The sequence below is a fragment of the Tachypleus tridentatus genome, chromosome 6 (assembly GCF_004210375.1).
Source record: "Tachypleus tridentatus isolate NWPU-2018 chromosome 6, ASM421037v1, whole genome shotgun sequence".
Classification (NCBI taxonomy): Eukaryota; Metazoa; Arthropoda; class Merostomata; order Xiphosura; family Limulidae; genus Tachypleus; species Tachypleus tridentatus.
This window is the reverse complement of record NC_134830.1, coordinates 49,976,014-50,003,876: the sequence shown is the minus strand read 5'-3', so window position 1 is coordinate 50,003,876 and position 27,863 is coordinate 49,976,014. Positions and strand designations below refer to the sequence as shown.

Genomic DNA, 27,863 nt, shown 5'->3' with positions numbered 1-27,863 from the left:
TAGTTATGAATAATGGTTTGTATACAATAGTTTTACAAACTTACAGACAATACTGATTCTGGTGGACAGAGCACAAATTACCCATCGTGTACCTTTGTGCTAAAATACAACAAACAAACTACTTTCCTCCTTTTTCATAGATCGTCACCAAATTTAGTACGATGGGTTGCTGGGTTCATACAGATATACAATCTTGCGATTTCATATTTTGTGTTTTGAAGTTTTTATGGGCATTTTTGCTTTTCTTCCAATTGCATATAAAGAAAGCAACCTTTCATTAATCATGATGCTTCATAACTTCCGTCGAGGGATAGGTGCTCCAGGCAGTTATAAAATGATATTATATGTAGCAATCAGAGAACCCTAAAAAACACAGTAAAAGGAACGAAATATCAGAAGTATTGATATCGGAGAAACTAGCTTCAGTACATTTATGCGTCCTCTTCAGTTTCACCTTGTCTTCTGCCAGGACGAGTGGTTAGCAAAACATACGAAATGACGGTGAAAGATTTGATAAATATAAGTAGACGTTTCTTCGATTCGGCATGGCCAGGTTTTAGGGCAGTCAATTCGAAATTCAAAGGTCGCTGGGTTGAATCTCAGTCTCAACAAACATGCTCGCCCTTTCAACCGTAGAGGCATAAAATTATCGGTAAGTCCCAATGTTCATTAATAAAAGAGTAGTGCAAGAGTTGGCGGCGAGTGGTGATGATTAGCTACCTTCTCTCTGAGCTTACACTGCTAAATTAGGGACATCTAGTGCAGATATCCCTCGTAACAACTAAACAAACAAGACTTTTGTTCAAAAAAGATATAAATATTATTAATTTATATAGCAACATTATTCAAATAGGCAGTGATCTGTTTTGTTAATTAATAAACGAAAATTGTAATTTGTAATACGTTTTGAGGGAATACAATTTTTGTTTGAGTCGCTTTATTTGCGTATTTATATGACAATAAAGTTCTTTTTTTATTTTGTAGATGGCATCGTAAGTATGGTTGTTGGTCATCATCGTAAACAGATTTGATCTCACGCGAATTATGAAACTTTAATTGTAACTTAATTAATAATAATAGTAGTAGTTTCTTATATTTCCAGCGAGATATTGTTATTAATAAGCAGTTTAATCGTAGAGATTTTCTTCCAAGATATATATTCCGATTTTTTTGTTTTTGAAGCGGGAATTTAGCCTAACTTTGACTGAATTTGAGTGGGTAAGTCCATTGTCGAACACGAACTGAGTGTGGCTGTTTATTTACTTAAAAGTTAGTTATATTAGTATTACATTATTAATAAGTGGAAGAATACCAATGCAGTTTGGAAACATATTTTACCAGGGCAATAAAACTCTTTCACATGGACAAGATTGGCAATACTCGGTTTTGGGATTGCAGATATTTCCAGGCACAGAAAATACGTTAATATTAGTAAGCCCTAAGAAGTATTTTATGAAATTTGATTGACGATACCTAATATCTGCAGAACGTGGTATATGTCCAGTGATTGTCCAAGTTATGATTCGTTACTCTTTTTAGGGTGTTACTTATTTGAGTAATGGCTGTACTAACAATGATCATCATTTGTTCATGTGGTTTTGTAAATTGTAAACGATAGATGTTTGATATATATGTGTATATATAAATAACAACACCATGATTACTCATGTATTCTTAAGTATTTGTGTGTCACATATGACAATGTTTTATGAATTTTTGGTGTAATACTAATAGTAATATTATTCTGTAAAGCCAATAGTTTTAAGATCTGATGATCGGGCATTAGAATGTAAAAGCAAGCAGCTTGGTGGTTGTTTTATTTTCATAACATGTACCCACATACAAGCAGTGATCATAATGCCTAGAGTTTAGAACATTCTTTTCTAGAAACAACTGGCTTTAGATTATGAGTTTCATGTGTTTAATTTTAAATTTTTCAATGGTAACAAGGTGTGATTTCTAATGACAACTTACATTGTAAACTTAATAACAAAACCTAAATAGCAAGAAGAGTAAATTAGGTATTTTTAAGAAAGTTGTGGAGTGAACTTATTACCTTAGCATAAGCTACAACATTCATTGAAATACTTTAGGTAAAAATCAATGATGAATAAAAACCTAGGAACAGAAAAACTTAGTCAGAACTATTCAGTGAAAAATCATAAATTGTGGATTATACTTTCAGTTAAAAGGTGCAAAGTAAAAATAAATTTAAATTCCAGTAAAGAAGACAAAAATATTCATGCTTATTTAGACATTCACCTTAAATCTAGCTTAAATATTGCATAAAGAAATATTTAAAGAAAGACAATAGATGTATTTACAAATACCATAAAAAAGATGCAATGAATTAAGTAAACTTTGTACTCATGTCATTCATATATTTATGTGTGGGGTGACATATGGAGAAGTTTGTGATATTGATTAATAATGCTTCCCCGCATTTTGAAATTGCATCACTTTCTTTCTTTAAGGAGAGTGGTCCTTGTTAAAGAAGCCTGAGAAGTAAAAAAAACATGGAAATTCTGGAACTGAAGTGAATGACAAAGGTAGTCTACATTGATTTCTATAGTTATATCCAACAACAGCATATGACACTTTTTTTTTTCTTACAATAATAAATAAAATCACAAAATAAATTTAAAAGTCTATAAATTACTTGAAACACTTCAATAAAATCTTTCACAAACCTTGCGATCCTGATTGTACAGATGCTGGCCAGAAAAATCTGAAACCCTAACATTTTGTCCAGCTAAGCAAATTTTGAATAAATTAAGCCTAGTAGACAGTCATGAACAGAAAGAATATCTGTTATAAAAGGATGTGCTTGGTAATTCTAGGTCCTTAGGTGTCTTCCATTATGGTCATATTTTCTTCATTTTATGTTGTAATACAACCTTATGAGGATTTGTACTTAAAGCTTGTTATGTCATCCAAAATTCCTCGGCAGATGCTGCTCATTAACAGGGACTTTAAAGAATGCAACTTGTGTTCACATTGGATCAAAAATACTCAAAAATTCTCAACTTTAAATTATTTTCTGTTATCATCTTCAGTGGTTTTATGATAACTGATATTAAAGAATAATTTCTTTTTGTACATCATAGATTTTAGTTTTATAATGACTTTTATATGATACATGAACAGCTGAAAAGTTGATAGAGCTAGCGAACTGTAAGTGATATGTTTCAGTTTGTCTCCTTTGTTGTAATATCAGGACTTTCATTTCATACAACACTGTTTATTGTATCTTGGGAAATTCTGTACATGTGTCTTGTATATTGTAGTGTGCTTTAAATAATGCTAGGGATCAAATGATCAAAGGTTCATACGAGGTGACTTTGGTGGTCAGGGTAATTCACAATGAAAATACAGAACAGTGCAGTACAGTGTTGCCAAGTTTTGTACTATTTGCTGGGTGTAAGTGAGAGTTATTATAAATACAGAATGTATGATGTATAAAAATTCAGTATATTTGAAGCTGTCATGGTATAACTATTGCAATATTAGTTTGATGTTACAACCAATCTGAAATTTATAAGCATTGTTATTTGTATGAGCTACTTGCATATTTTAGACCAGTTTCTCAACTTGCAGTCACTAAAAGGTACATGTAGAATTAATATTTTTTTTTATGAAGGAACTGTTTTCTGCAATATTTTATTTGTGTTTATTGTAGAGGTTATTTAATGCTGCTTGTTTGAATTAATGTTACATTCAGTTTAATCTACTATACACTTTTTTGAACAAATCTGCACAGAGTTATTCCTATTTACATATATGCCTTGATACTGCTCAAGTACTCTGCATTTTTGTGTTTTTATGTTTTATGCTTTTTTTTAATAAATGTTGTTTTCTACAAGTTCCTAGACCAGTGTTTCTTGGTGTTTTTAATTCAGAAACCACTTAAATGTTTTTATCTCATTGGACCACAATGGGTGTTATATACTATTCTGCTACTTTTGTGTGATTATGTAATTTTCCTTGGACCACTTGAAGGGAACCTGTGGATCACAGAATTGAGCACCACTGGATTAAAGTTATGAATAGTGATTTTAAAGTTTTAACAACTGGTTTTTACTTTAATAGAAAGGAAATTGCACTAAACAATGAAAAAATAAACTGTAAATTTTCTCTATAATTAGTATTTTATGGAATAACTATTAGGTTTAAAACAACTTGTATTATTAGGAATAAGGATAATAAAGTATGTGTAACTAATGTGTGCAGCTACTACTTAGCATCACTGTTTTCAGTTTTGAAGAGGTGTTTTTATTATACGTGTATATAATTAATAGTCAACATAAATAGTGTTTTATACTTGGTACCACATAATAAATCATATATATATCGTTTGGCTTTTACTAAAATGTTTCAGTGCCCTTTTATGCGAGTTTTGTTGGATTAGTGCAGTGCAACTCTGTTTTCTTGATATTGTTTGGACTACACGATTGCCACTCTCCAGTTGTTTCCTTTGACATACAGAGTTAGGCATGGCTTTCCAGCTTAGCTGGTGAGTTTTGTTTTTCATAACTATTTAAGTGATGAATGATGTAAGTTATTTTTTTCCATCATTTATTGATTTTATGAACATTGAAAACATACCAGTTATTTACATACAAAACATTTGGTAAGAATATTCTTGTTGTGCAGAACTTGCATGACTTTTCCATATCTACTTAGCTGCTTTATCATGTCTATCTGTGTAGTCCTAATTAATTTCAATCAGTTGGAGTGGTTGGCATGTCACATTTTGGACCCAAAGGTCCATGGTCTACTTCTGTTGCCACAAAAAAAGTAAAATTGCACTCTACACTTATATCTGTAGATGCATTATTAAGATGACAGTCAAATTCCATTCTTCAATTACAGTATCCTAAGAATTGGGTGGTGGACATTGTTAAATGGCTACCCTCTCTCTAGCCTGTCAGTTTAAAATTAGGAACATCTAATGCAGATATTCACACACTACTGTAAATTGCATCCTGGGTTACTGTGTCCTAAGCTTCTATGTGCTTTAAATAGTAACTCTAGCCTGTCAGTTTAAAATTAGGAATATCTAATGGAGATAGGTCTTGTGTAATATTGTTTGAATATCTTGAACAAAAAACTGAATTAGAACTTTTATTTAAGACCAGTAAGGTTTTACTTATATTACAGTTTATTGAGGCATTCTTCCCTTAGAATTTAAATTGAATTTTTTTAAAAAATATTTGCTCACTTTTTGTTACAATTTTTAAATTAAATAGTGCTATCTAGGAATATAATTACATTTTGGGGAATCATGTGACTTCTGTGTTTTTAAATGTATCAGTTTTAGATTCCTAGAGCTATCTACTGTTTTGCCTTTTCTGTGTGCATTTGTCTGTGTTTTTTTGTTCTGTTCTGTACATCTTGTTCATTCTTTCTGTCATGTCATATTTGTCATATAATCAGTAGATGTCATATCTCTCGTGTTTGGTGTATAATCAGTAGATGTCATATCCATTTTGGGTTTGGTGTATAATCAGTAGATGTCATATCCATTATGGGTTTGGTGTATAATCAGTAGATGTCATATCCATTATGGGTTTGGTGTATAATCAGTAGATGTCATATCTGTCATGGATTTGGTGTGTGATCAGTAGATGTCATATCCGTCATGGGTTTGGTGTGTGATCAGTAGATGTCATACCCGTCATGGGTTTGGTGTGTGATCAGTAGATGTCATATCCGTCATGGGTTTGGTGTGTGATCAGTAGATGTCATATCCGTCATGGGTTTGGTGTGTGGTCAGTAGATGTCATATCTGTCATGTTTGGTGTTTAATCAGTAAATGTTGTATCCAACGTGTGACTTGTGTATAGTCAGTAAATGTATTATCCGACATGTCTTTTGTGTTTAGTGAATAAGGTAGTATTCAACATGTGTTTTGTGTATAATTAGTATATGCTCAGGTTATTTTTAGGGATACTCCTGTTTTGGATGGAAAAGAAGGGTTCTTCAGCAAGGAAAGCTTTGAAATTCATTCTGTAGCTTATCATGACATGATACAGAGCTTGAAAAGAAAGTGGCGTTCGAGACAGTGTGGAAATGTTGAACACAAGGAACCTGACATCAAAACTTGGAGCTTAGAATCTGACAGTGAAGATCATTTGTCAAATACAAATGATTTAGGGTTGGTAAACTCAAGTGCATGGTAAAAATTGTATCTGGTAGTTTTTTGTCAACTTAGCATTTAGCTCTTAGTCTGGAATGTTGTTATAATTAAAAGGAATACATGAAATATTTTAAAGATTCATTTCTTCGGTATGTTTTCAAATTACTAATAATTATTTTAGGAATTTTCTAATTATGGAACAACATTCTATATCTTATTTTTTCAGACAAAATTTTCAAAAATCAACTTCAAACAAGAAAAAATTGTTGCAACAATGTAAGCCTTGTAAGACACCACGTTTTTCTTGCCTTTCAAAGCAAGAACATAGAAGTTACTTAGACCTTCTTCAGAAGTACTCATCGAAAGTTGTCCAGTGTCCTACTGAAGCTGAGAAAGCTGAGATAAAAGAACTTGCAGTATGTCTATTTCTTTTACTTCATTAGTGTTAGGACTGGCACGGCTTAGTGGTTAAGGTGCATAACTGGTAACGTTAGTGTAATGGGCTCAAATCTCCATCCTACCAAATGTGCTCTCCCTCTCTGCTGTGGAAGTAATATAATGTAATGATTAATCACACTATTTGTTGGTAAAAGATTAGCCTTCCCTCTCGTCTTACACTGCTAAACTTGCAACAACTAGAACAGATAGCCCTTGTGTAACTTTGCACACAATTCAAAACAAAACATTAGTGTTAAGACTGGCATGTGCTGTTTCATTTTTGATGCCATGCATCTAATTGATGCTGGCCATTATGTAATTGAAGAAGGAATCCTAACGTGATACTTTTTAATTTCCTGCATTTATCTGTTCAAATTGTTATCTCAAACCTGGATATACAGGATGGTAATTTTAATGGAAATGCTGTTGAGCAATTATTTTTCCTTCTTATTACTTATCATTTTAGAAGACAAACTATATAGTTTTGTTTTTCCTGTTGTAGTTTTCGTGTTTTGTTCTTCCTGCTGTGTGTCCAGCGATGTCTTTCTTGTTGTTGATTATTTCTAGATTTGGACATTTAGATAACCTTTAAACCCAGAATATATTACTGGGGTTGTTGGATATAATCATGAAACACTTTCTGATGATTTTATTGCTTTTAATTTTTTATTTATCAGTGTTAATATTTGTTAATGTTTGGATGTTGGCCATTAACTCTGAACCATTTAATGATTTTATGAGTACAAAGTTAATCATTAAAAGTCTCAAAATGTTGGGTCTATATGTATTGAAGTATTTTCAAGAGTCTTTGTTTACACAAGATGGATGATTGAGGATGTATCCTTTTTCAGAACATGTTGCAGAAAATAATGTGTTTTTGTGAAAGAGCTCTATGAAAGTGACTGTTGGAAGTATTTATTATTACAGTAAAAGTTTCTATATAGAACTCATTCAATGTTTACTTTATTTGAATGTTCTGATGGTTTGTATATTTCCTTGCTATTTGTATAATTAACAGGATCTACACAGTAAAGTTGTTACAGAACAGCAGGAGTTCAGCGAACACCTTCGATCATCTGTCAGACAGTGGAGTAAAGCATTCTTGTACATACACCCTGAAGCTGAGAGATATGTAAAGGTTAGTTTATTTTTCTTTTAACATGATATGAAACTCAGCTGAGTTTGTAATACTAAAGAAAAGTTTCAAATGACTGGTAACATAATATTTTGTAAGAAAGAAATGTTGTTTTAGGTTTGAATATCACTTGTATTACTTGTAGTTAAGATTCTAATTTGTTTGATTTATGATAAAAACATTACTCACATTTTAAAATATATACAATGAAGAAAGGCTTTGAAAGTATAATCTCCAAGAGAGGATGTACATAGTTCAAGTTAACAACTTATTTGATTGTTGTTATTTTTGACATTTTCTTTTTGAAATTTATTTTACAGGAACTGAAACGATCCAAATTTTGTCGGGCTTATCGTTACAACAGATACCTTGTAACAGACAGGGTGCTTCCATTTCCAAATGGGCCAATGCAGAAAGTGGCTTTTGAGCAGTTACAAACAATCTTACAGTTGGTAAGTCCTTCTGAAATTTTAAAACATGATTTTGTGAGTATTTTTAATTTTTACTTGACTTTACACACACATGATAAATTACATTTACTATGATAAAATATATTTTTTTAAATATCAGTTGAAATAACTGTTTTTATATTATGTGAGCAAGCATTCCTTTTAACAGTTTTGTTATACTTGTCTTACGACTTTGGTAAGACACTTACATGTGAGTACATCACAGTTTTGTTATACTTGTGTCTTAAGACACTTACATGTGAGTACATCAGTAGTAATTTCCTATTTTCTTTGTAGCTGTCTGTTTCTTTATTAACTGATACTGAAACTGCTTTTACATTTATGAATGTTTTACTTAGATTACTTCCCAATGTACTACTCATTACTAATTACTCAGAGTAAGTTTAGAAAAGTCCATGTTTTGTTTATTATTTAGAATCATTACAGACAGGGTATAAATCACATTTTAGGACTGCAGAAATTAAGAAAGATTACTTTAAAAATAATTGTATATTTGTTGACATAAGTCATTATATTACCAAAAGGATATTTCACTTATTTAATTACCTTGTGTCAAAGTTTTTGTGCTCTAAATTAGACCATTTATGGAAGTTGAATAATTTGTATGGGAACAATCAACCTGAAGATCTAAGTATAATATGTATCACTACAGTAGTGAGTGAGGGGCATTTTCATTACATGCTTGTTTATTCTTTTGGCATATAATAAAACAGAGTATAACTTTTTTATTTATTTGTTTGTTCTGTTGCAATGAAACATCATGATGCTGGTTGAAAGACTTCTGACATCTGCCTTTGTATTTTTGACATAAACATTGTATTGTTGACTGAAGGATTATTCTATTACATCCTTTGTTACTGACCTTTGGGATCTCACCCATTACAGTATTTACCCATATTGAAATAACTGTAGTCGTCACTATAGTTATGAGTTTACTTGTATATATAATTTCTGTTTTGGTTGTAGTGGAACTACTGGTCAACTGTGTCAGTTGTGGTTTAGGAAGAGAGATGTTAGGTACTGTATTTTAACCCTTGATTCCTTTTCTTGACATTTCCATACCTTGTGAGATTCGTTGCTTCTTTTACAATCTCAGTGAGGATGGCATCTATTTGTATTTTATATCCTTCCAGTGTTATTTGTTGTGGGTATTCTAGATTTACATGCAACTAGAGGTTTAATAGTGGGCTTAAGGTTTTCATTCAGAATGTTCACATTCTCACCATTCCTTCTCTCATGTGAATATTTCTGAAAACTGTCAGCTGACACATGCTTGAATAAACACTATAATTCAAGTAAGCACAGATAAATATTGCTTTTAAATAGGAGTCTCTTCTAAACTGTCATATGGTTGAGGAACGATTGATTGGATGATTAAGTATATGGAAAGGACTTAGTCAATGATAATTTGATGTATTAGCTATACAATTATGAAGATGTAACTACTATTTTACTTCAATTTTAATGCTAAAAATTAGATATTATATATTGAATAAATAATTACCTTATTGATATTCACAGAAACATAGCACTTAATTGTGATACTATTGGCAGGGCAGACTTCCTCGGCTTGTGTTACCATCTTTGGACAGGAAATGTATTCTTCCTCTTGACTATAGCAAGATTACCAAGAGGTTTCCAGTTCCAGACTTTTCTAATACCAAACACTACAATCAAGTACACCCGAGTAAAAAGGTGAGATACTGTATTCCTTCTTTGGCTTGAACTGTAAAAGCAAGCTGCTAAGTTTTAAAACAGTTTTTCTTTTTCAAAGTAATTCTCAAACTTGAGTTGAAAAAAAATTGTGAAAATAAATTTCTTACATTTTGAACTTTTGATTCCAACTTGACACTTCACATTTATGTTTGATACTTTTACTAAGGTATTTTATTAGAAAATTACCTTTCAAATCTACTTCTTGTTTCCTTCTGAAAAAAGTTTAACTTTCATAAAATCAGATTTTCTTATTCTGTATAGGGTGTTAAATCTATTGTATATGTACATTTTTGGAACTTGTTAGACTTTCTTTAAACTCTATAAGAAGTAAACATTGTAATCTTAAATAATTCTGGAAAAGCTGGGAAAAAGTTTTTGTAAATGTTTGAGGTTAAACAAATGTTTGAATGTTTTGAATTTACTATCATTTTATAACTTTCTACACGACTTAGTGAAATCAACAGACGTGTTCACTTTGTTCTTGTTTAAAGTTATTACAGTTTTGATACTACTTATATTTAATATAGTATGTATATGTTTATAGTATCTGGCAGATTTTCAGTAAACATTAGAAGTCTTTCTCATACAGAAAATTAGATTCTGTAATGAAATATTTTTAATAATCTCAAGAAAGATTTGTCTGTGAATATACTGAGATGTTTTTATTCTTCCAAGTGGTTTTCATGTTATGATTAAAAATATTCTTCATCTCAAAAATCTCACATTTCCATAATCCTTAAAACCTCCTAAAGGCATTTCAAATACTTGTTTTCAGAATTTTGTCTGTTATTTTCTCTACCTTAACTCTATACAAGGTTGTTAAATTTGACTAACGTCTTAACCACCAAAAATAAATATAAGTTACCATTTTCTATTTCTATAATGACTTTAGAATGTAATGTGAAACTATTTGTTTATTTGAAGTAGGTTTAGGTTTTTAACTCTTAACAGTTTACCTTTATTTATATTTAAATTGTATTGTTTTATTGCCCTCTGAATCATATCTAATTACTGTTTGTGCCATTATAAATTGTAAATATAGATCACTTGGGAAACAGAGAATTCATGTTATGCTATTGAATTACATTATATGCAAGCTACTCTGAGTTGTTCCAACATGTGACCTATGAACTATTTTTATATTTTTATTCAATTAATCTAACCTTAACTAATGTAGAGATTCCTATTTTTACATTTTATTTACTTTTATAATAATAAATAAACAATACACATGAAAAACAAGAAATAAACTTCTTACCTGCATTTTTTTTTCAACTGTCAATGACGTGTAACCTTACTTATAAGTACACTAACTTTTTATTTAATTGAATAATATCCCAGAGAGCATAAAATAATACCATGTAAAAATCAGATGGTGTCTCTCAATTATCACAATTTTTCAGGCTTTCTAACTATACAACAAGAGCCGTTACAACTTCATCCAAATTAGTCGATATATTTCCCATGGGAATGAAGTTTGTACTAAAAGAGAAATTGACAATTCTCTGCTCGTAACACATAATACATCCTTTGATAGGTAAAGACCTTGGCTGTCTGTTGGTTATAAATAATATGGTATTAAACATAAGAGAGAGCTATTGACAAATTCTGAAAGACAGGATTTTACAGGTGAGTGTGGCAATGGGGGTCTGATTTTCTATTTTATAGCTCTGTAACAAAACAAGGTTGAAGGTTAGAAAAAAATTATGCTTTGTTTCAGTGATTATGATATAGTGAGTAATTTATGTTGAATGTCATATTTATTGGAAGGGTGGTGACTAAATTAGAGAAGAGGAGATGCCTAGAGAAAAAAAATGTATTTCTTACACTAGGGCACATTCAGGATTTCCTAATATATTAGCTTACAAAATTAAGAACTTAAAACTTGTATACTGTTAAAATAACAATTTTCAGCTAAGCTTTTATGTTATACTAATTGATATAACATCAAGAAAAAGTAGCGTAATGACGTTTTGAATGTAAGACAATAAAACCTAATGATATGAGCAGTAAAGTATTCCCATAGTTAGAGAGTTAAGTGACAGTTTTCTTTATTTTGATACTCATTTTGCTTGTTATTCTATATATTTTTTTCTTTGTGTATTCTCTTCTGTTTTTGTCAACTTTTAGATACATATATTGTTAAGAGTGATATTTTCCTTTTTCTCAAGCCCTCTGGGTAATCTTTAAGTAACTGAGCTCTGTTTTGTCATTTTGTTTCCTTTTCTCTTGAACAAGATTTCTGAGGAATACCAGAAAGTAGGTTAATGAGCCTTGTCGGTAAAACTTTTCATGTTCCTTCTCTATGATCTGGAATAGTATGTCGATGCTACATTTTGTTTTCCACCTGAAAATGTTTTGCTTTTGATAGATGTTCTCTTTTTTTAGTTCTATGTTTTACTATTGGATTTGTTTTTTTTTGAGTGACTTTGTTCAATATTTAGATAAATTTATTGCTGGCTGAAATTATAGTGCTTGAAGTTTGGATTATTTTAACAAGTAACTGGTAGCTTCTATCTCTGCCTGTCTGTCTCTCACATTCATTTTGTTTGCCTATCTCTAATTACTTGAGATTTTTTACGTTATACCTGGTGTTCATGTGGTTGTCTTACTCTAACCATTTCTTTGTAAACTCAAGGTCAGTATGCAAAATATGCTCTTCTTTCAAAGACTTTTAGGCATTTAGCATCTAGTTGACTTACTTGTTTTTAAGTTCTCTCAAATTTCAGATATTTGTTAAAAGAAAATGTTGGCTGTATAAATGTATTTCATCTTCAGTTTTTGGGTCTGTTTTGGTCCTTTATATTTTGGTTCCTGGAATTTTTTGTTTGCAGTATTTATCCTTTAGTTTTTATATCTCACTTCAAGAAGTGTAGACCTTCTCTGATATATGTCCACATGGTTTTCTTTTCACTATGGTACAAGTGTCATTATTTTTGTTCCCATCTGAAGGTTTGATTGAAAGGACAGGTATCATTACTTTTGTCCTTATCTGAAGGTTTGATTGACAGGGCAGGTATCATTACTTTTGTCCTCATCTGAAGGTTTGATTGAAAGGGCAGGTGTCATTACTTTTGTCCTCATCTGAAGGTTTGATTGAAAGGGCAGGTGTCATTACTTTTGTTCTCATCTGAAGGTTTGATTGAAAGGGCAGGTGTCATTACTTTTGTCCTCATCTGAAGGTTTGATTGAAAGGGCAGGTGTCATTACTTTTGTCCTCATCTGAAGGTTTGATTGAAAGAGCGGATGCCATTGCTTTTGTCCCCATCTGAAGGTTTGATTGAAAGGGCAGGTGTCATTACTTTTGTCCTCATCTGAAGGTTTGATTGAAAGGGCAGGTGTCATTACTTTTGTCCTCATCTGAAGGTTTGATTGAAAGGGCAGGTGTCATTACTTTTGTTCTCATCTGAAGGTTTGATTGAAAGGGCAGGTGTCATTACTTTTGTCCTCATCTGAAGGTTTGATTGAAAGGGCAGGTGTCATTACTTTTGTCCTCATCTGAAGGTTTGATTGAAAGAGCGGATGCCATTGCTTTTGTCCCCATCTGAAGGTTTGATTGAAAGGGCAGGTGTCATTACTTTTGTCCTCATCTGAAGGTTTGATTGAAAGAGCGGATGCCATTGCTTTTGTCCCCATCTGAAGGTTTGATTGAAAGGGCAGGTGTCATTACTTTTGTCCTCATCTGAAGGTTTGATTGAAAGGGCAGGTGTCATTACTTTTGTCCCCATCTGAAGGTGTGGTTGAAAGGACAGGTGTCATTGTTTTTGTTCCCATGTGGAGTTTGGTAGTTTTATTTTTATATGTTGTTAATAATAAAAATGTTACAGTGTATGTTTCTAACTGTATTTGTGTGAATAAACCAGCTCATGAATGAAGACACCATAGCTGAGAACCTCGCAAGAAAATATAATGCAGATGTTGTACTGTCTTTGAGTGCTCTAAAGACTTTGTTAAATAACCAGAAACCACATTTTGATCAGCAGTGGGAGTTGCCTATTATAATAAAGAACAAAGAAGGTAAGTTATTCACTGGAGTACAAAACACATCACATACTTAATGGTTTCTAAGAAGCTCTTTAGTTTTATCAGGTGCTTGGTGAAGTATACTTTTTCATCATTGTTTTTAATGCTGCTGCTTCTAAATTTATGACTATGTGACTAATTCATTTATAGATTTGTTTACTACATAAAGATATGGAGAACATATGAACTGGCCACACGGCCTGCTTTGTTAATTAACCAGTGAAGATTTATTTCATCATCAGTGTGTATCGAGACTAATTTACTTGTAGACACAGAAACAATACTTCATACTTAAAACTCTTTACTCAGACAGATTCTTCTTAATATAATGTTTCAATAATAATCTTTAATGTAATATAAATGGGATTTTTTGTTAGAGAACTATATACTTAATTGTATGTAAAAACTGTGCCTTCTTGAGTGCATTGCTGTCACCCAGTGAGCTACACTCTGTGAATTAGTGACCCTTCAGTACCTGAACAATTCTAAAGTATACATTATCAGGAGTTAGTATTGGATGACCATGCAGTGAATAAAACAAAATATTAAGAATGTGTATTTTGTGTGAGTGATGTGTATGTGTATATATGTATATATATAATTAATGGCCAAATCAATACATTTAGCTTAAACCATAGTTTAGGCAAAAAAATTTAACATGTATGTATAAATTAAATTAAGTGTTTTGAAATGTTTGAATTCCATCTTCAATAATTATTATAATAACTGTTTAAACTCCAAATAAACAACTTAATTATAATATGAAATATGTTGTAATATGAAAGTATAGTTAAATGAAGAAAATAAAATAATAATTAAATAATTGGTGTTATAAATAAAATAAATAATATTGTGTTAGTATCTGTTATGTAAATTACTTAAAAAGCGAAACAATATATAATACTTATAGATCATTTAGTTAACTTAGATAACACCATTCCTGATATTGTTCTGTAAAGTTTGTGGTGTAAATAGTCAAGACCACTGCTTTGTCTACTGTATCCTTGCTAGCTGATGAGTTATGGTGTTGGGTGAAAGACCTTATCAGCACTGGATATGACAGACATAGTTGGGGGACATGTTCTTCTTTTCTTCACTTTCATTCGTATGTTGTAAGATGAACAAGAATCCAGTGAAGTTTTATGTAGAAGTAAGAATGTATATATGATATAAAAATCCAAATTGTTGTGGATAAAATAAGTAAATAAAGTTTATAAATTTATTACTCTGGAAAGTTGAAATGTTGTGTTGTTGTGCAATAGGTTTTTAAATTAGATCTTTTTATTGGCATTTCCAGATGACTCCAAGACTTCTTGGAAAAAAAACAAAAGGTATATTTTATAGAGGATTAGATAAAATATTAAATGCCATATATTTATTTCAGTAAAAGGTCCTAACTCTAAACCAAACCTACCTGAGTTTCACTTCATTTTTGATTTGAAAAATAGGAAACTGATTCCAGAAAACATATCTTCATGTCTGGTCATGTATTATGACCACTTAGCTCATACTATTTAAATTATGCTTGTGCTAAGTCTGTCCCACTTATGACAAGCTAAGTCATCTGAACTTATTTTGGATATCTATATTACTTACAACAAAATATTTTATTTGTAAAAAGAAAATGCTAATTCTGTAGTAGATTTTGTTCAGATGACTTCTGGAACTGATTCAAATGTATTTCATACAAAGGTTTCTAGAAAATTCTAGGAATAATGTTTATTATAGCATATTGTTGACCAAAAGAGAATAGATGTTATAAACCCTCATAAACAATTATAAAAATGTTAATAATGAAAAATAACAAGTATTAAAACTATGTAACAACTCATTTGCATAAAATGTCACTGTATTACAATATTTTTAGTTATTAATTGTTTTAAAATATTGAACCTAAGTGTTTTTACTTGAAAGTGTCTCAAGCAATCTACTATCAGAGCATTCAGAAAGTCAAAAACCCAAACAAAGCAGTAATGGTATGGAAGATAAAAAAAACAACAAACAATTTAGGTTTTGTATCCAGATTTTAAAGAATACAATTATATATATATCTTTTCTTTTCCTCACATTAAAGAGGTACTGGAATTTGCTCTTAAAGTTCACGTGGTGTAGTTATTTACTACTGTAAGATGTACCAGGCATTCTTTATGAGACATTTGAATTAATTTTGAATCATGTTACTCAAGCATTTGATGAATGGTAATAAACTCCCACTATTATTGTTGTAGTGGTAGTAAATTGATTGGTAGTGAATTATGTTTTTATGCCTTCTGATTTCTGTTTTCTAAGATACACTGATAACAGTACTTATAGTGAATATATAAATTGCCTCTGTGATTTATAGCTTCACTCATGCCAGAAAAAACCTTTTAAATAAATTTTTTGGGGTAAAAAAATCACAAACTGCATATGTTTTCATTTTCTTCTTTCATGTTTCTTTTAGTTTGTAGGTTTAAGAACTTTAACCTTACCACAATGGGTCAAAGGCCATGTCATTTATTGACTTGCTTTCAAAATTTTATTGAACTGTTATTTTATAAATTTGTTTAGTAAGTTTGTCATCAAATTATAGATCATAATTCAAACTTTATGTATGAGTTGTGTCCTTTTAATATTTTCTTTTAAATTAAGAAACTATCTAAATATTGATTTTGTGTGTCAGATGGCATGTTGAATTTGATATTTGTGATGTCAGAATGCTAAGTCTGTACTTTCTTACAAATTAGGAACTCGAAATATCGATATTGTCATGCTAGAATATAAAATAAGAACATCCTGTTTTTTCTGTTTGTTGAGGTATGGCTCATGTATGGAATCAAACATAGTGGCTGCACTCACCTCTTTTTATTTTTGTAAATGGCCCCTTATATACTCTTTAACATATGACGTGAATAACCAGTCAAAAGCTCGGACTATCTCCCATTTACTTTCTAGCTGTCCCTAATTTAGCAATGTAAGACTAGAAAGAAGGCAGCTAGTCATTACAACCACATTCTTTACATGTTTTCATAGAAATCTTCAAAGGTTTACAGTGTTGACTGCATTAAAGTTTGTTTTCAGTTTCGAGCTAAGCTACACGAAGGCTATCTGCGCTAGCCGTCCCTAATTTAGCAGTGTAAGACTAAAAGGAAGGCAGCTAGTCATCAACATCCACTGCCAACTCTTGGGTTACTCTTTTACCAACAATAGTGGGATTAAACATCACATTAAAATGCCCCCATGGCTGAAAGGGTGAGTGTATGGTGTGATGGGGATTCGAAACCATGACCGTCAATATATGAGTCAAACACCTTAACCACCTGGCCATGCCGAGCCCCATTTTAAAGTAATTGTAATCAAGATTTCAAAGAGGTAGGTTCTGTTTGTACTGTACTTGAAATAACATATTTTTGTTAGACAACATACAACGTAATTATTAAGCTTGGCAAATTATAGTGAAATTCTGTGGTATTGATATACTTATTTATGATTTTTTGGTTATTTTAAATGTAACATAAAACCTAAAAAGAAATCATTTAAGATGTAAGAACTTAACTGAACAGGATTTGGAATGAAGAATTGTGGAAGGAGATGGCAAGTTTCGGAGGAAGATGTGTGAAGCGGAACAATATTCTTATAACTATAATGTTTTGATTGGAGGTATTCCAGAGAAGCCTAATGAGAATTTGCAAGAAGTTGTTGAGAAGATTACAACTACTTTTGGGGTTGACTGTGCTCCTACAGATATTGACACTGTTCATCAGATAGGAAAAAAACAACTGAAAATAAGAGTCCGAGACAGATTGTTGTTAAGTTTTGTCGTAAGCAAATTAAATTTGATCTGCTTAAACTTAAGAAAACTAAATTTCGCTCTCTTAATACTAATGATATTAAGGTCTGTAATGAATCTTATCCAGTTTATGTTAACGAACATCTCTCCCCATATTATCGGATATTTTCATGCAAGCAAAACGAAAACAGAAAGATCTTGGCTATAAATTTCTTTGGGTATCGAATGGTAATATTCTTATTAGGAAATCAGAAACTACTCAGCCCATTGTTTTACGTTGTTTGATTGATCTTAATAATTTATAAATACTGCAATGGCTGATGATTTTGATGATATTGTTGGTGTTACACCAACTTTGTCTTCTCTTTCTGATTTACCAAATGTTTTTTCTGTTGGTCATTTAAATTTAATACATGTTAATATTGAAGTCTTACTCAAAATTTTGACCAATTTCTTGTTTTTTTACAATCAAGCGTTGTTAAATTTCATATAATAGCTTTTTCTGAAACTTGGTTTGTTGAGGATGGATTTGTTTCCTTTTCGATTCCAGGTTACTCCTTTTATTCTTCATCTTCTGGTCTAAATAAGGCTAGTGGAGTGGCAGTTTTTGTTAAATTTGAGATACTGACTATGATAAAAGAAGTGCAGTACATTAAGTCTGATGCTTTAATTTTATTTTGTATGATTCAAAATAAGAAATTTAATCTCTTTGTTGTTTATCGATCTCCTAGATTGCCTGTATTGAAATTTATTGATGAGCTTTCATTAGAATTGAATTTATACAAATATGATATTAATATACTTGTTGGTGATTTTAATATAGATGTTTTGGCATTTGATGATGTTTGTTATAAGAATGCATATTTTAAGTTTTTGTCCGAGAACAATCTTCAGTATTATTATTTCTTCTCCTACACGGATAACCAATGTTACTAATTCTTGTATTGATCATTTTTAATTAGTGGAAATACTGTTAAAAATTGTTATTCTTATATTGTTGAGAGTTTTTGACCGATCATTTTCCAATTGTTTTATGTATAGACATTTTATCGGATCTAGAACATGTCTCAAATGTTCAAAAGATTAAGTTTAATGAATTGAGTTCTTGTTTGAATTTTTCAGATTGGTCCTGTGTTATGAATTGTTCTGATGTTAATGTTGCTTATGATAATTTTGCTGAAGTGTTAACTGATTGTATTCAAAGTTGTACTACTACTGTTTCTGTGTCACGAAAGTTTAGAAAAATTAAGCCATGGATTACCAGTGAATTGGTTTTGTTAATGATTAAAAGAGATAAGTTAAAAAAAGAAAGTACATCAATTTCCTGATGATATTTATTTAAAGATTAGATTTAAGTGTTTAAGGAATTATGTTGTTAGCTTGACCCGTAAGACTAAATGGACTTATTATCATAACCTGTTTAAGAATGCTAAAACTATTAAACAGAATTGGAATATTGTTAACTCTATTATTGATGTTAAAAAAAAAAATAAGAAATTTTGTAATTTTGGTACTACTGATTTATCTGATTTGAATTATTTTTTTGTTAATGTTGCTAAATCTACTTGCTCCAATCCTAAATTTTGTTCTCAGGGCATGCCTCCTGCTCCTTCTTCTTCTTGTTACCTATATCCTGTTACTGTATCTGAAACTATGAATAATATTTTCTCCTTATCAAATTCAGCTTCTAATGGTGTAGATGGTGTTTCGTTAAGATTTTGAAAGCTAATGCTAATCTTTTGCACCAATTTTGACTTTTTTTAATTAATTTATCTTTTACTCAAGGAAGTTTCCTAATGCTTTAAAGTTATCATTGGTCATTCCTATTTATAAATCTGGTAATATTTCTGATTTTACGAATTATAGACCTATTTCCTTATTAATACATTTCTCTAAACTATTTGAAAAATCTATGAAGATTAGAATTTTATCATTTCTTGATAGACATTCAGTTTTGTCTCCTTCTCAATTTGGCTTTCGCCTGGGCTTGGAACGGAGGTTGCTGTTGCTAAACTTGTGGAAGTATTACAGAAGCTTTGGATTCTGATCTTCATCCAATTGCTGTTTTTCTTGACTTAGCCAAAGCTTTTGATTCTGTTAATCATAAAATATTGTTAAATAAATTATCTTATTATGGTTTTAGAGGCATTGTTTTGATTTTTTTTCTTACTTTCACAATAGAAAGCAATCAGTTTGTATCCATAAATTCTTTACCAACAGTTTTTGAGATATCCAAGCCTATGCCGATGATAAAGGCTTAGCCAACCTTAATAAAATTAAAATTGGCAGCAAATGAGTATAAAGGCTGTCATAACTAGAAGAGATTTGTTTGCTCTGCTTGTGTATTTACTGTTTTACATTTTAAGAAAAATAAGTTTAAGAACTTATTTGTAAATAGTAATAATCTATATACATGTATAATAACTGAAATGTGACTGTATTTTATTAAATACTAGTTCACTAAAGCATTGCTAAGATAGGTCATTTTGTAAAGTCTAAAGTTTTATTTTATGTTATTGGATACAGTAACATAAGTGCTCAAGTGCCGTGTCACTGCAGCTTCTTTAATGTTAGCCAAGCACAACTGAAAGGTGAATAAAATAAAAATAATAAATATGTATAGACTTACAATGTTATGAGATTGAGACTAAACATCTGTGTTTTTTGTTATAATTTATAGTCATTCTGGAACCAAAAAGCATAATTTATATTTCATAATTTTATGGTGTTTACAAGGTCAGTCAAATTGACACATCTCATATATAGTTAGAGTAAAGGAAATACAGACAAAATATAAAGTTTTACTTATTACAAATGCTTTAATTGCATTTAGGATATTTTAGAGATTACACAAATAATATTCGAGATTTTTAGGATGAGGAATAGCTTTTTAATCATAACACTCGGACTAGTGAAGAAACAGATTTATTGTTTTTACAAAGAAATCTTTAATAAAAATGCTTCATTAAAAAAACTGTTTTGCATAACAACACTTGCAGTCTTTATTAAAAGTCTACCAAATTTTGTGAAGGTACGTATATTGCATCAGAAATTATAGTATAAATATTTAATTTGTGGATGTTATACACTGTGGAAGTGTTAATGGACTGTAACTGTTTGTATAAAGAAAAGGAGTTGTGATTTTGGCTTCTGTACTGAGGCCCCACTGCTGAAACCAAAATGTTGCTCTTGTTTTTTGTGAAGGTACATATATTGTATCACAAATTATAGTATAAATATTTAATTTGTGGATGTTATACACTGTGGAAGTGTTAATGGACTGTAACTGTTTGTATAAAGAAAAGGAGTTGTGATTTTGGCTTCTGTACTGAGGCCCCACTGCTGAAACCAAAATGTTGCTCTTGTTTTTTTGTGAAGGTACATATATTGTATCACAAATTATAGTATAAATATTTAATTTGTGGATGTTATACACTGTGGAAGTGTTAATGGACTGTAACTGTTTGTATAAAGAAAAGGAGTTGTGATTTTGGCTTCTGTACTGAGGCCCCACTGCTGAAACCAAAATGTTGCTTCTGTACTGAGGCCCCACTGCTGAAACCAAAATGTTGCTTCTGTACTGAGGCCCCACTGCTGAAACCAAAATGTTGCTTCTGTACTGAGGCCCCACTGCTGAAACCAAAATGTTGCTTCTGTACTGAGGCCCCACTGCTGAAACCAAAATGTTGCTTCTGTACTGAGGCCCCACTGCTGAAACCAAAATGTTGCTTCTGTACTGAGGCCCCACTGCTGAAACCAAAATGTTGCTCTTTTTTTTTTCTTTTGCAACATGCAGTTGCAGTCCATTAAAATTCCCAAACTGACAATGTTTCTTCTTACCTTATTTGCATCAGATTCAAAATCAGGTACTTAAAAATACCTGTTTCTGTGTATTTTCTGCCCCTACAAGTCAATGTGCAAGAGGTCTTTTGTTTAATCCTTGATCTCATTAGTTGAGCTGAACAATGATGGAATAATGATTCACAGAAATGCTATATGTGTATAATACTTTAAGTGTTACAGTTTTAATGCTGAAAGTTTAGGAAATGTTAGAAACTGATAGGCTTAAAAATTATGTAAGTAGAATATTTGTTCCCACATTTTTCTTGGTTTGTCTATCAGAATCAAAATGAGAGGCATGTAGAAAATAGTTTTTCACTGTTTTTTATCACCCACATGTTATTATCATAGAGACCTTTCATTCAGTACTCCTTCAGTTGTGTTGAATGATGTGTTGATTTTCTGAAATATAATACTTTAATAATTGTGGTTTAAGCTGGTGTACTGAAGAAAAGATCTCTTGGACAGTGTCTTCTGGGAGACAAAAGATAGACTAAAGTGCTATTTTTACACACCTCTGATTGTGAATTCTAAATGAAAAATGAATAGTACTTGAGGAAAAGTGTACAGTTTATCTGATTTTTGTCATAAAGTTGGCTTTCCTGGTTTGTTGCATTTAAAATGTAACTCATAAATGGATTTTGTTGATTTATTTTGGTCAAGTCTTTGGTTTTGCAATATAGATAGATCTGATATCTTAGAAGCTTAAACATTTTATCTGTTGTTTTAGTTGTTATTGTAAATTTTCATAGCTTAATCTTTCTTTGAAAGGGTTGTGTAAAATAATGATAATAAGGTTGCAGTACTTTGTGTGTGTATTTATTTTTAACTACTCTTAAATAAATACTGTAGTACAGTTGTGGTTTATTGAGAAGGGTTATATGTTATTATCTTTACCAAAGAAGGTGATGGACAGAATAAACAGAAGATAGTTTGTGTGGATTCACCAATAACTACAGACATGACCTGTTGTAGAGAACTCAACACACTTTTTCATAACTACTCTTTGAGAGTACAGTTCACCCACTTCAACCCATCTCGAATGAGACGAATGAAAACAGTTACAGACGGAGACATCAAAGATGTGGAGGTAAACCAGGATCTTTCTAGGGTAGAAAATTCTGTTGCTGATGATGTTTTTGATGATGAAGTTAACAGTATATCAAATTTAGAGACATTTGGTGGCAGTGACTGCTGTCATGCTTCCCAAACAAATCCTCAGACTTCTGAGAAAAAACACAGATTAGTTGAATCTGGAAGAAGAGACTGTGACAGTGAAGATTTGTTTGGGAGCCAAAAAACAAACATTGGACAAAATGAAGAACACAAACACTCAATACATACACACTTCACTACTGGTGAAGATATAGAAATGAATCAGAAAAGGCAAGATATTCACAGTAAAAAACATGGTGATGAACCACAGTTAACTCAAAGTTTATACAGTAATCTGAGTGAATCTGATCTGCAACAAAAATCATGTGATTATGATACAGGAACTGAAATTAGTCAGAAAAATTCACATCATAATATAGAACAGTTAGCTCTAAACACTAGTGAAGAGAAAAGGGAAGATCAGCTTCCAGCTGATGAGCACAATGTTACTGAGTTGGTTACATGCATGGACTCGGACTCAGATGGTTTAATTATTGATTTAGAAAATAAAGATGATAAGGATAGTAACAATACAAAGCAGAATATTTGTGATGTTAGAGAAAATTCTCTGTCTCTGATTCAGTCAGACTCCGACTCGAATGAACTTGTTATTGATGATGAAGATAGAGACAAAAATAGCACAGAGAACATTTACTTAGTAGAAAATAATAAATGCATTCAGAATAATAGTTTACAAAACAAGGCTCAACCATCAGATGAGATGAGTGTTGAAACGAAACCTTGCTTTCTTGAAGATAATCTATCCAACTCATCTGAGTTAAAGAGTTCAGGTTTGAAAGGTGAAGAACATCATAAGAACTTTGAAGAAGTTGGATGTTGTCAAACAGTTACAAGGAGTGATCTAAATACGGAGGTTAGGGTTAATCATAATCCTTTACAAAACCAACATTCAGATAATCCAGATATCAGTCCTAACATTGAGGAACCTCAACTTTCACTAGTTTCTAAGTGTCAAGGAAAGTCACTTCCATTACTTGCATCTCCATACAGAAGGTAAGTTGGTATTCACAGTTCTGTGTTGTTTCTGTGTAAAGTTTGGATTGAAATTCACTTTGAATGTCATAACAAACTGAAGTTATTATAAAAAAAAATCTTTTAACTAAAATGTAGGTCTTGGTGATAACAGTCATGTAATTTAAGTTAACAAGTGACAGACATGCTTGGAGTTATTGTCAAGTGTGATTACATTTTTGTTAGCCATTATGGAAAATTTACATTTTTGGTGACAAATATATAACATAATTAATTTGCAAAAATATGTTTTTGTGCATGGTGTAAAATGTATGAACTGAAATAAATCACTATTCCTGTTATGTCATTATGTACAAAGAAACATCACAATATGACTAGAAATGTTTTGAAGTAATTGACTTTAAACTGGTCCAGTACAGGCTACTGCCATTGCCAGATGTCAAAATATTGTACTCACCTGGAATTCATGAATTCTTTAACTTATTTGAAAAACTAATTTGAGAATTATTTTTTATAACTACTAACATTTTATTATTTTGTTGGCTTAATTTACTGTTAGTTTCACATTACATTAATCTCACTTGAAAGCTTTCAATATGTATATAATTCAGTGTTTATATAAAGGTGTAGAGTAATATCAGTTTTTAATTAGTTTTATTGTAATGCATGACTTAATTACAGGAAGAATGGAAGCTTTGTGTCAACTGTTTTTATTTTAACCTTTTTCATTTTTAAGGGTAACGAGAAGCCAGACTAAAAAATCTGAAGTCGATATCATGCCAAAATTAGAACTTGGAAAGCAATCTAAGATATTACAACAGAGTAATGAGAAGACTAAAGTCACCGAGCCTGTACAACCGAGGAGAGTAAGTGCTAGACTTAGACGTCAGTCTCAACGTTTGTCCTCTGCCAGTGAAGATGAAGGAACACTGGTAAGAAGGAGTGGCTTCTCACCACCAAAGAATTTTAGGAGAAGTAAAAAACATTTGTTGTCGGAGGGCAGTACCAAAAAGTCCACACATCCAAATCTTACTGAAACAGGAGCTGCTGTAGGTTCTGGATTAGCATGTGAGTTAGGAGACAACACCAACTCCAACTGTCCTGTTAGATCTAGCAGTTGTAACATAGAGAATTTAGGAAAGCAAACATACAGTGGCTCTGAAAATGATCTGGTAGTTGAGGAAATGGAGAAGAATGACAAAAATGACTCTAAACAAAACCAAAAGTCCTCCAAGCTGAATCTTAGTACTGAGGTTACAAAGTCAGATGAAGTGAAAGGACAAAATAAGCAACACAACAATAATAACAGTAGTCAACTTGGTTCATCTTCAAACTTGAGATTTAATCAAGAACTGAACCGCTCGGCAAGTGCAGGTTTTCATTTTTCACTAGAAGATGAAGACCAGTCTTTACAGAGTAGTAATGAGGTTAAACAAAGCTCAGATGTAAAGAATAAACAAAGAATTGTTTCAGGTAAGTAAAAGTGTGAATTTACTATGTGTTTCACATTTAAGATTCAGTCACTCTAGAGTTTTCCTCATTATAGAATATTTTAACACTGGTGTTCTAAGCCAACCAACCCAATAAAAATTAGATTTAATTTTAACAGTTCCAATTCTAGGATTGATTCTTGAAGAGGAGAGGCAAATAAGCTATTGACAGATAGGCATGGGGTGGGACTAAGGGTTTTTGTTTAAAGGATAACCTATAAGAACAATAATTTTTGTTGTTGAATGTTTTCTTTCATATTATAAACAGTTACCTGGTTTACAAGATTCTTTGTTAATTTTCCACTGAGGTTCTGTAAAAATTACTTATTTTATTAGTTCAGTTGGCAGGAAGTTCTTAAACTTGATAACATTTTAAAATTTAAGTATAACTTCATGGGATAGCCTATACAAGCTCATAACATAGATACATAAAACAAAGATTGCATTAACCTTTTTAAGCACATATTTTTTTATGTATATAACACTCAAAACTGCTGCGAGATAATTCAGCTCCAGAGCCAGGATCATTCTCAGCTTGTACAAGTTAAATTGTCTTATTGAGTGTGAAAACTGGAGTTATTTGGTGCCATGATGGGTCTGTTTTCTCATAAAATTTAAGCAGTTTTTACTGCAAATATTACCAGTGTTTTGAATAGCAACATACATCATGTGGGATGGAAATCAGGAACTGTGCAGGTATTCCTGTCTAATGTTTTATATAAGCTATGACCAGTAGAAAGGCCAAGTTTTAATCTTACAAATGACATGTATTGTTTCCTGTGCACAGTACTATCAATTTTGTCTTCAGTTTGAAAGTATTTCTTGTTGTTCATATTGACGAGCTGAGGGAATTGCTTTAAGCCCCTCTTCTCTTGATTAGAAAGTCAGTTAAATTGTAATAGTTCCAGGATATTGTTTACATTGTGCATGTTATTATTCTGTGTTCTTAAATGCATTATTTAAGTCAAACATTATTTAGTGCACTAGTACCATCATAATAAAAAAAACAAATAGGTTTAACTTTCATTTCTTAATTTCTGTAGTGCGTATTGGTGCAGAAAAAACATTAGAAATAAACAACCTTAGAACACCAAAATGTTGTATTTGTTTAATTAGACGCTTGATGTTTTGCTTTATAGCTTCTTCAGGAGTGTTCACTAAAATACAAACTAAAACTGACAGTAGAAACTTGAATACATTTGCCAAGTTTGGCCCTGCTAGTTTGCGAGTAATGTGTAGACACATATTCAACAGGGGTGCCTATGAGGTCAAAAAGGAGGCCAGGCACATAAAATCCAATGCCAGATTCATGTATAGTGATCTACTCTTAGACACTAAATGTGCCTAGGCTACTTTTGGGTGCATTTTAGCCTTCTTGCTGTTGGGTTACATCACTTATATAAGACCCTACACCAAGTCTGCTTTTCAAGATTGGTCCTGCTAGCTCTAAAGCAGTGGATGGAGTTTGCAGACAAACCATTTCACATATGCATAATACAAATTATAGGATCAAAAATTAAAAGTGTTAGATACATTTCTGTTCTCTAAGCCAAAATTAGTACAGTTATAATTTTTAAATGATAACTGAGGATTTTCAGTTTGATTGCAATGATTATTGTAAATACTGAAATATCATCCACTCTGTGTGTTTCTTGTACAGCCTCCTCCACCCTTGATGAGATTTTGACTCTGCAAGAAAGAATGTTCAAGAAAGATGGAGATAAACAGAGTTCTTGGACCAGTACGTTGACAGTTTCCCAAGAAGGTAGGAAAGTTGAGGAGCTTTAGAGTGTTTTTATGTTCATATTTTATGTTACACATTTTATTGTGGTCACAAGTATTGTGTTTAGTAAGTGAACTAAAAGTGGGTTTTCTTGTGTGTTTTCACTAAGGAAAGTAAATGTATGGGTAAGAAGTATGTGCAGTCTTTGTATTTTGATAATGTATTTTACATTGTTTTAGAAAATGCAGGAAATTGCACATTCTTGGCATAACTATAATTATCTGAAAAATTAAAATGGACACATACCATCCCAATTTGAATATTTTTAGTGAAAAGTTTTTTGCCTTATATGCTCATTAGTTCTTCCCTACACTTGCCCTCCCCAATTTCAACAAAGGTGTGTTCATGTGGCCCTCTGTATTTCTTTATTTCATTAAAGGTTATTTGAAAAGCAATTTTGACCTTTGACATTTTTTTTACGAGCCCTGCAGGATTTTATATAAAAAGCAGAAATTAATCATTTGAGGTGAATATTTTAGGTTTGTATATTAATGTGATTGTGTGTACTGTTTGGAGGGATGCTTGGTGTGATCGAATAGGCACATGAGGATTTTGCTGAATTTGTTTGGAAAAACTTTCATTTTTTGTTGGGTAAAATTACCTTCTTCTTGTCCTTGCCTCAGTTCATTTTGAATTAAAATCTGGTTGGTTTTCCTTATTTAGTTGTATGCTATTTATTACTGTCAGGAGTGGAAGACCCAAGCGAATATCCACCAATGGAACCATTTGAAAATGTAGTTTACAGCTTGTGGCAACTTGAAAACCTTAAACTTCTGTTAAGACGCACCCTGGATTGTGTTCGGTCTCCTTCTAACAAACCTGTAAGTTCTTTACGATGATGAGAAACCAACTTGAAGTAAAAATATATTCTCAAGATGGCTGGTATGGGTATTAGCATTTTAATTAAAATAA

General features: G+C 31.5%; 1 protein-coding gene across 14 annotated transcripts in view; it reads left to right on the top strand.

The window, feature by feature from the left end:
• The first annotated feature begins 988 nt into the window (after window positions 1–988).
• Window positions 989–27,863, top strand: part of LOC143252455 (uncharacterized) — a 39,655-nt gene continuing 12,780 nt past the window's right edge. For 6 of the 14 annotated variants that reach the window (XM_076504598.1, XM_076504586.1, XM_076504591.1 and 3 more), the window contains exons 1-13: window positions 989–1,218; window positions 2,475–2,549; window positions 4,379–4,513; window positions 5,948–6,157; window positions 6,366–6,555; window positions 7,596–7,715; window positions 8,033–8,164; window positions 9,737–9,877; window positions 13,762–13,915; window positions 22,433–23,699; window positions 24,415–25,151; window positions 26,829–26,933; window positions 27,615–27,772. In XM_076504598.1, coding sequence (XP_076360713.1) covers window positions 4,494–4,513; window positions 5,948–6,157; window positions 6,366–6,555; window positions 7,596–7,715; window positions 8,033–8,164; window positions 9,737–9,877; window positions 13,762–13,915; window positions 22,433–23,699; window positions 24,415–25,151; window positions 26,829–26,933; window positions 27,615–27,772 — 3,234 coding nt within the window. In that variant the 5' untranslated portion in view covers window positions 989–1,218; window positions 2,475–2,549; window positions 4,379–4,493. The remainder of the gene's footprint in view (window positions 1,219–2,474; window positions 2,550–4,378; window positions 4,514–5,947; window positions 6,158–6,365; window positions 6,556–7,595; window positions 7,716–8,032; window positions 8,165–9,736; window positions 9,878–13,761; window positions 13,916–22,432; window positions 23,700–24,414; window positions 25,152–26,828; window positions 26,934–27,614; window positions 27,773–27,863) is intronic. The other 8 variants (XM_076504599.1, XM_076504588.1, XM_076504593.1 and 5 more) reach the window with 5 other exon arrangements.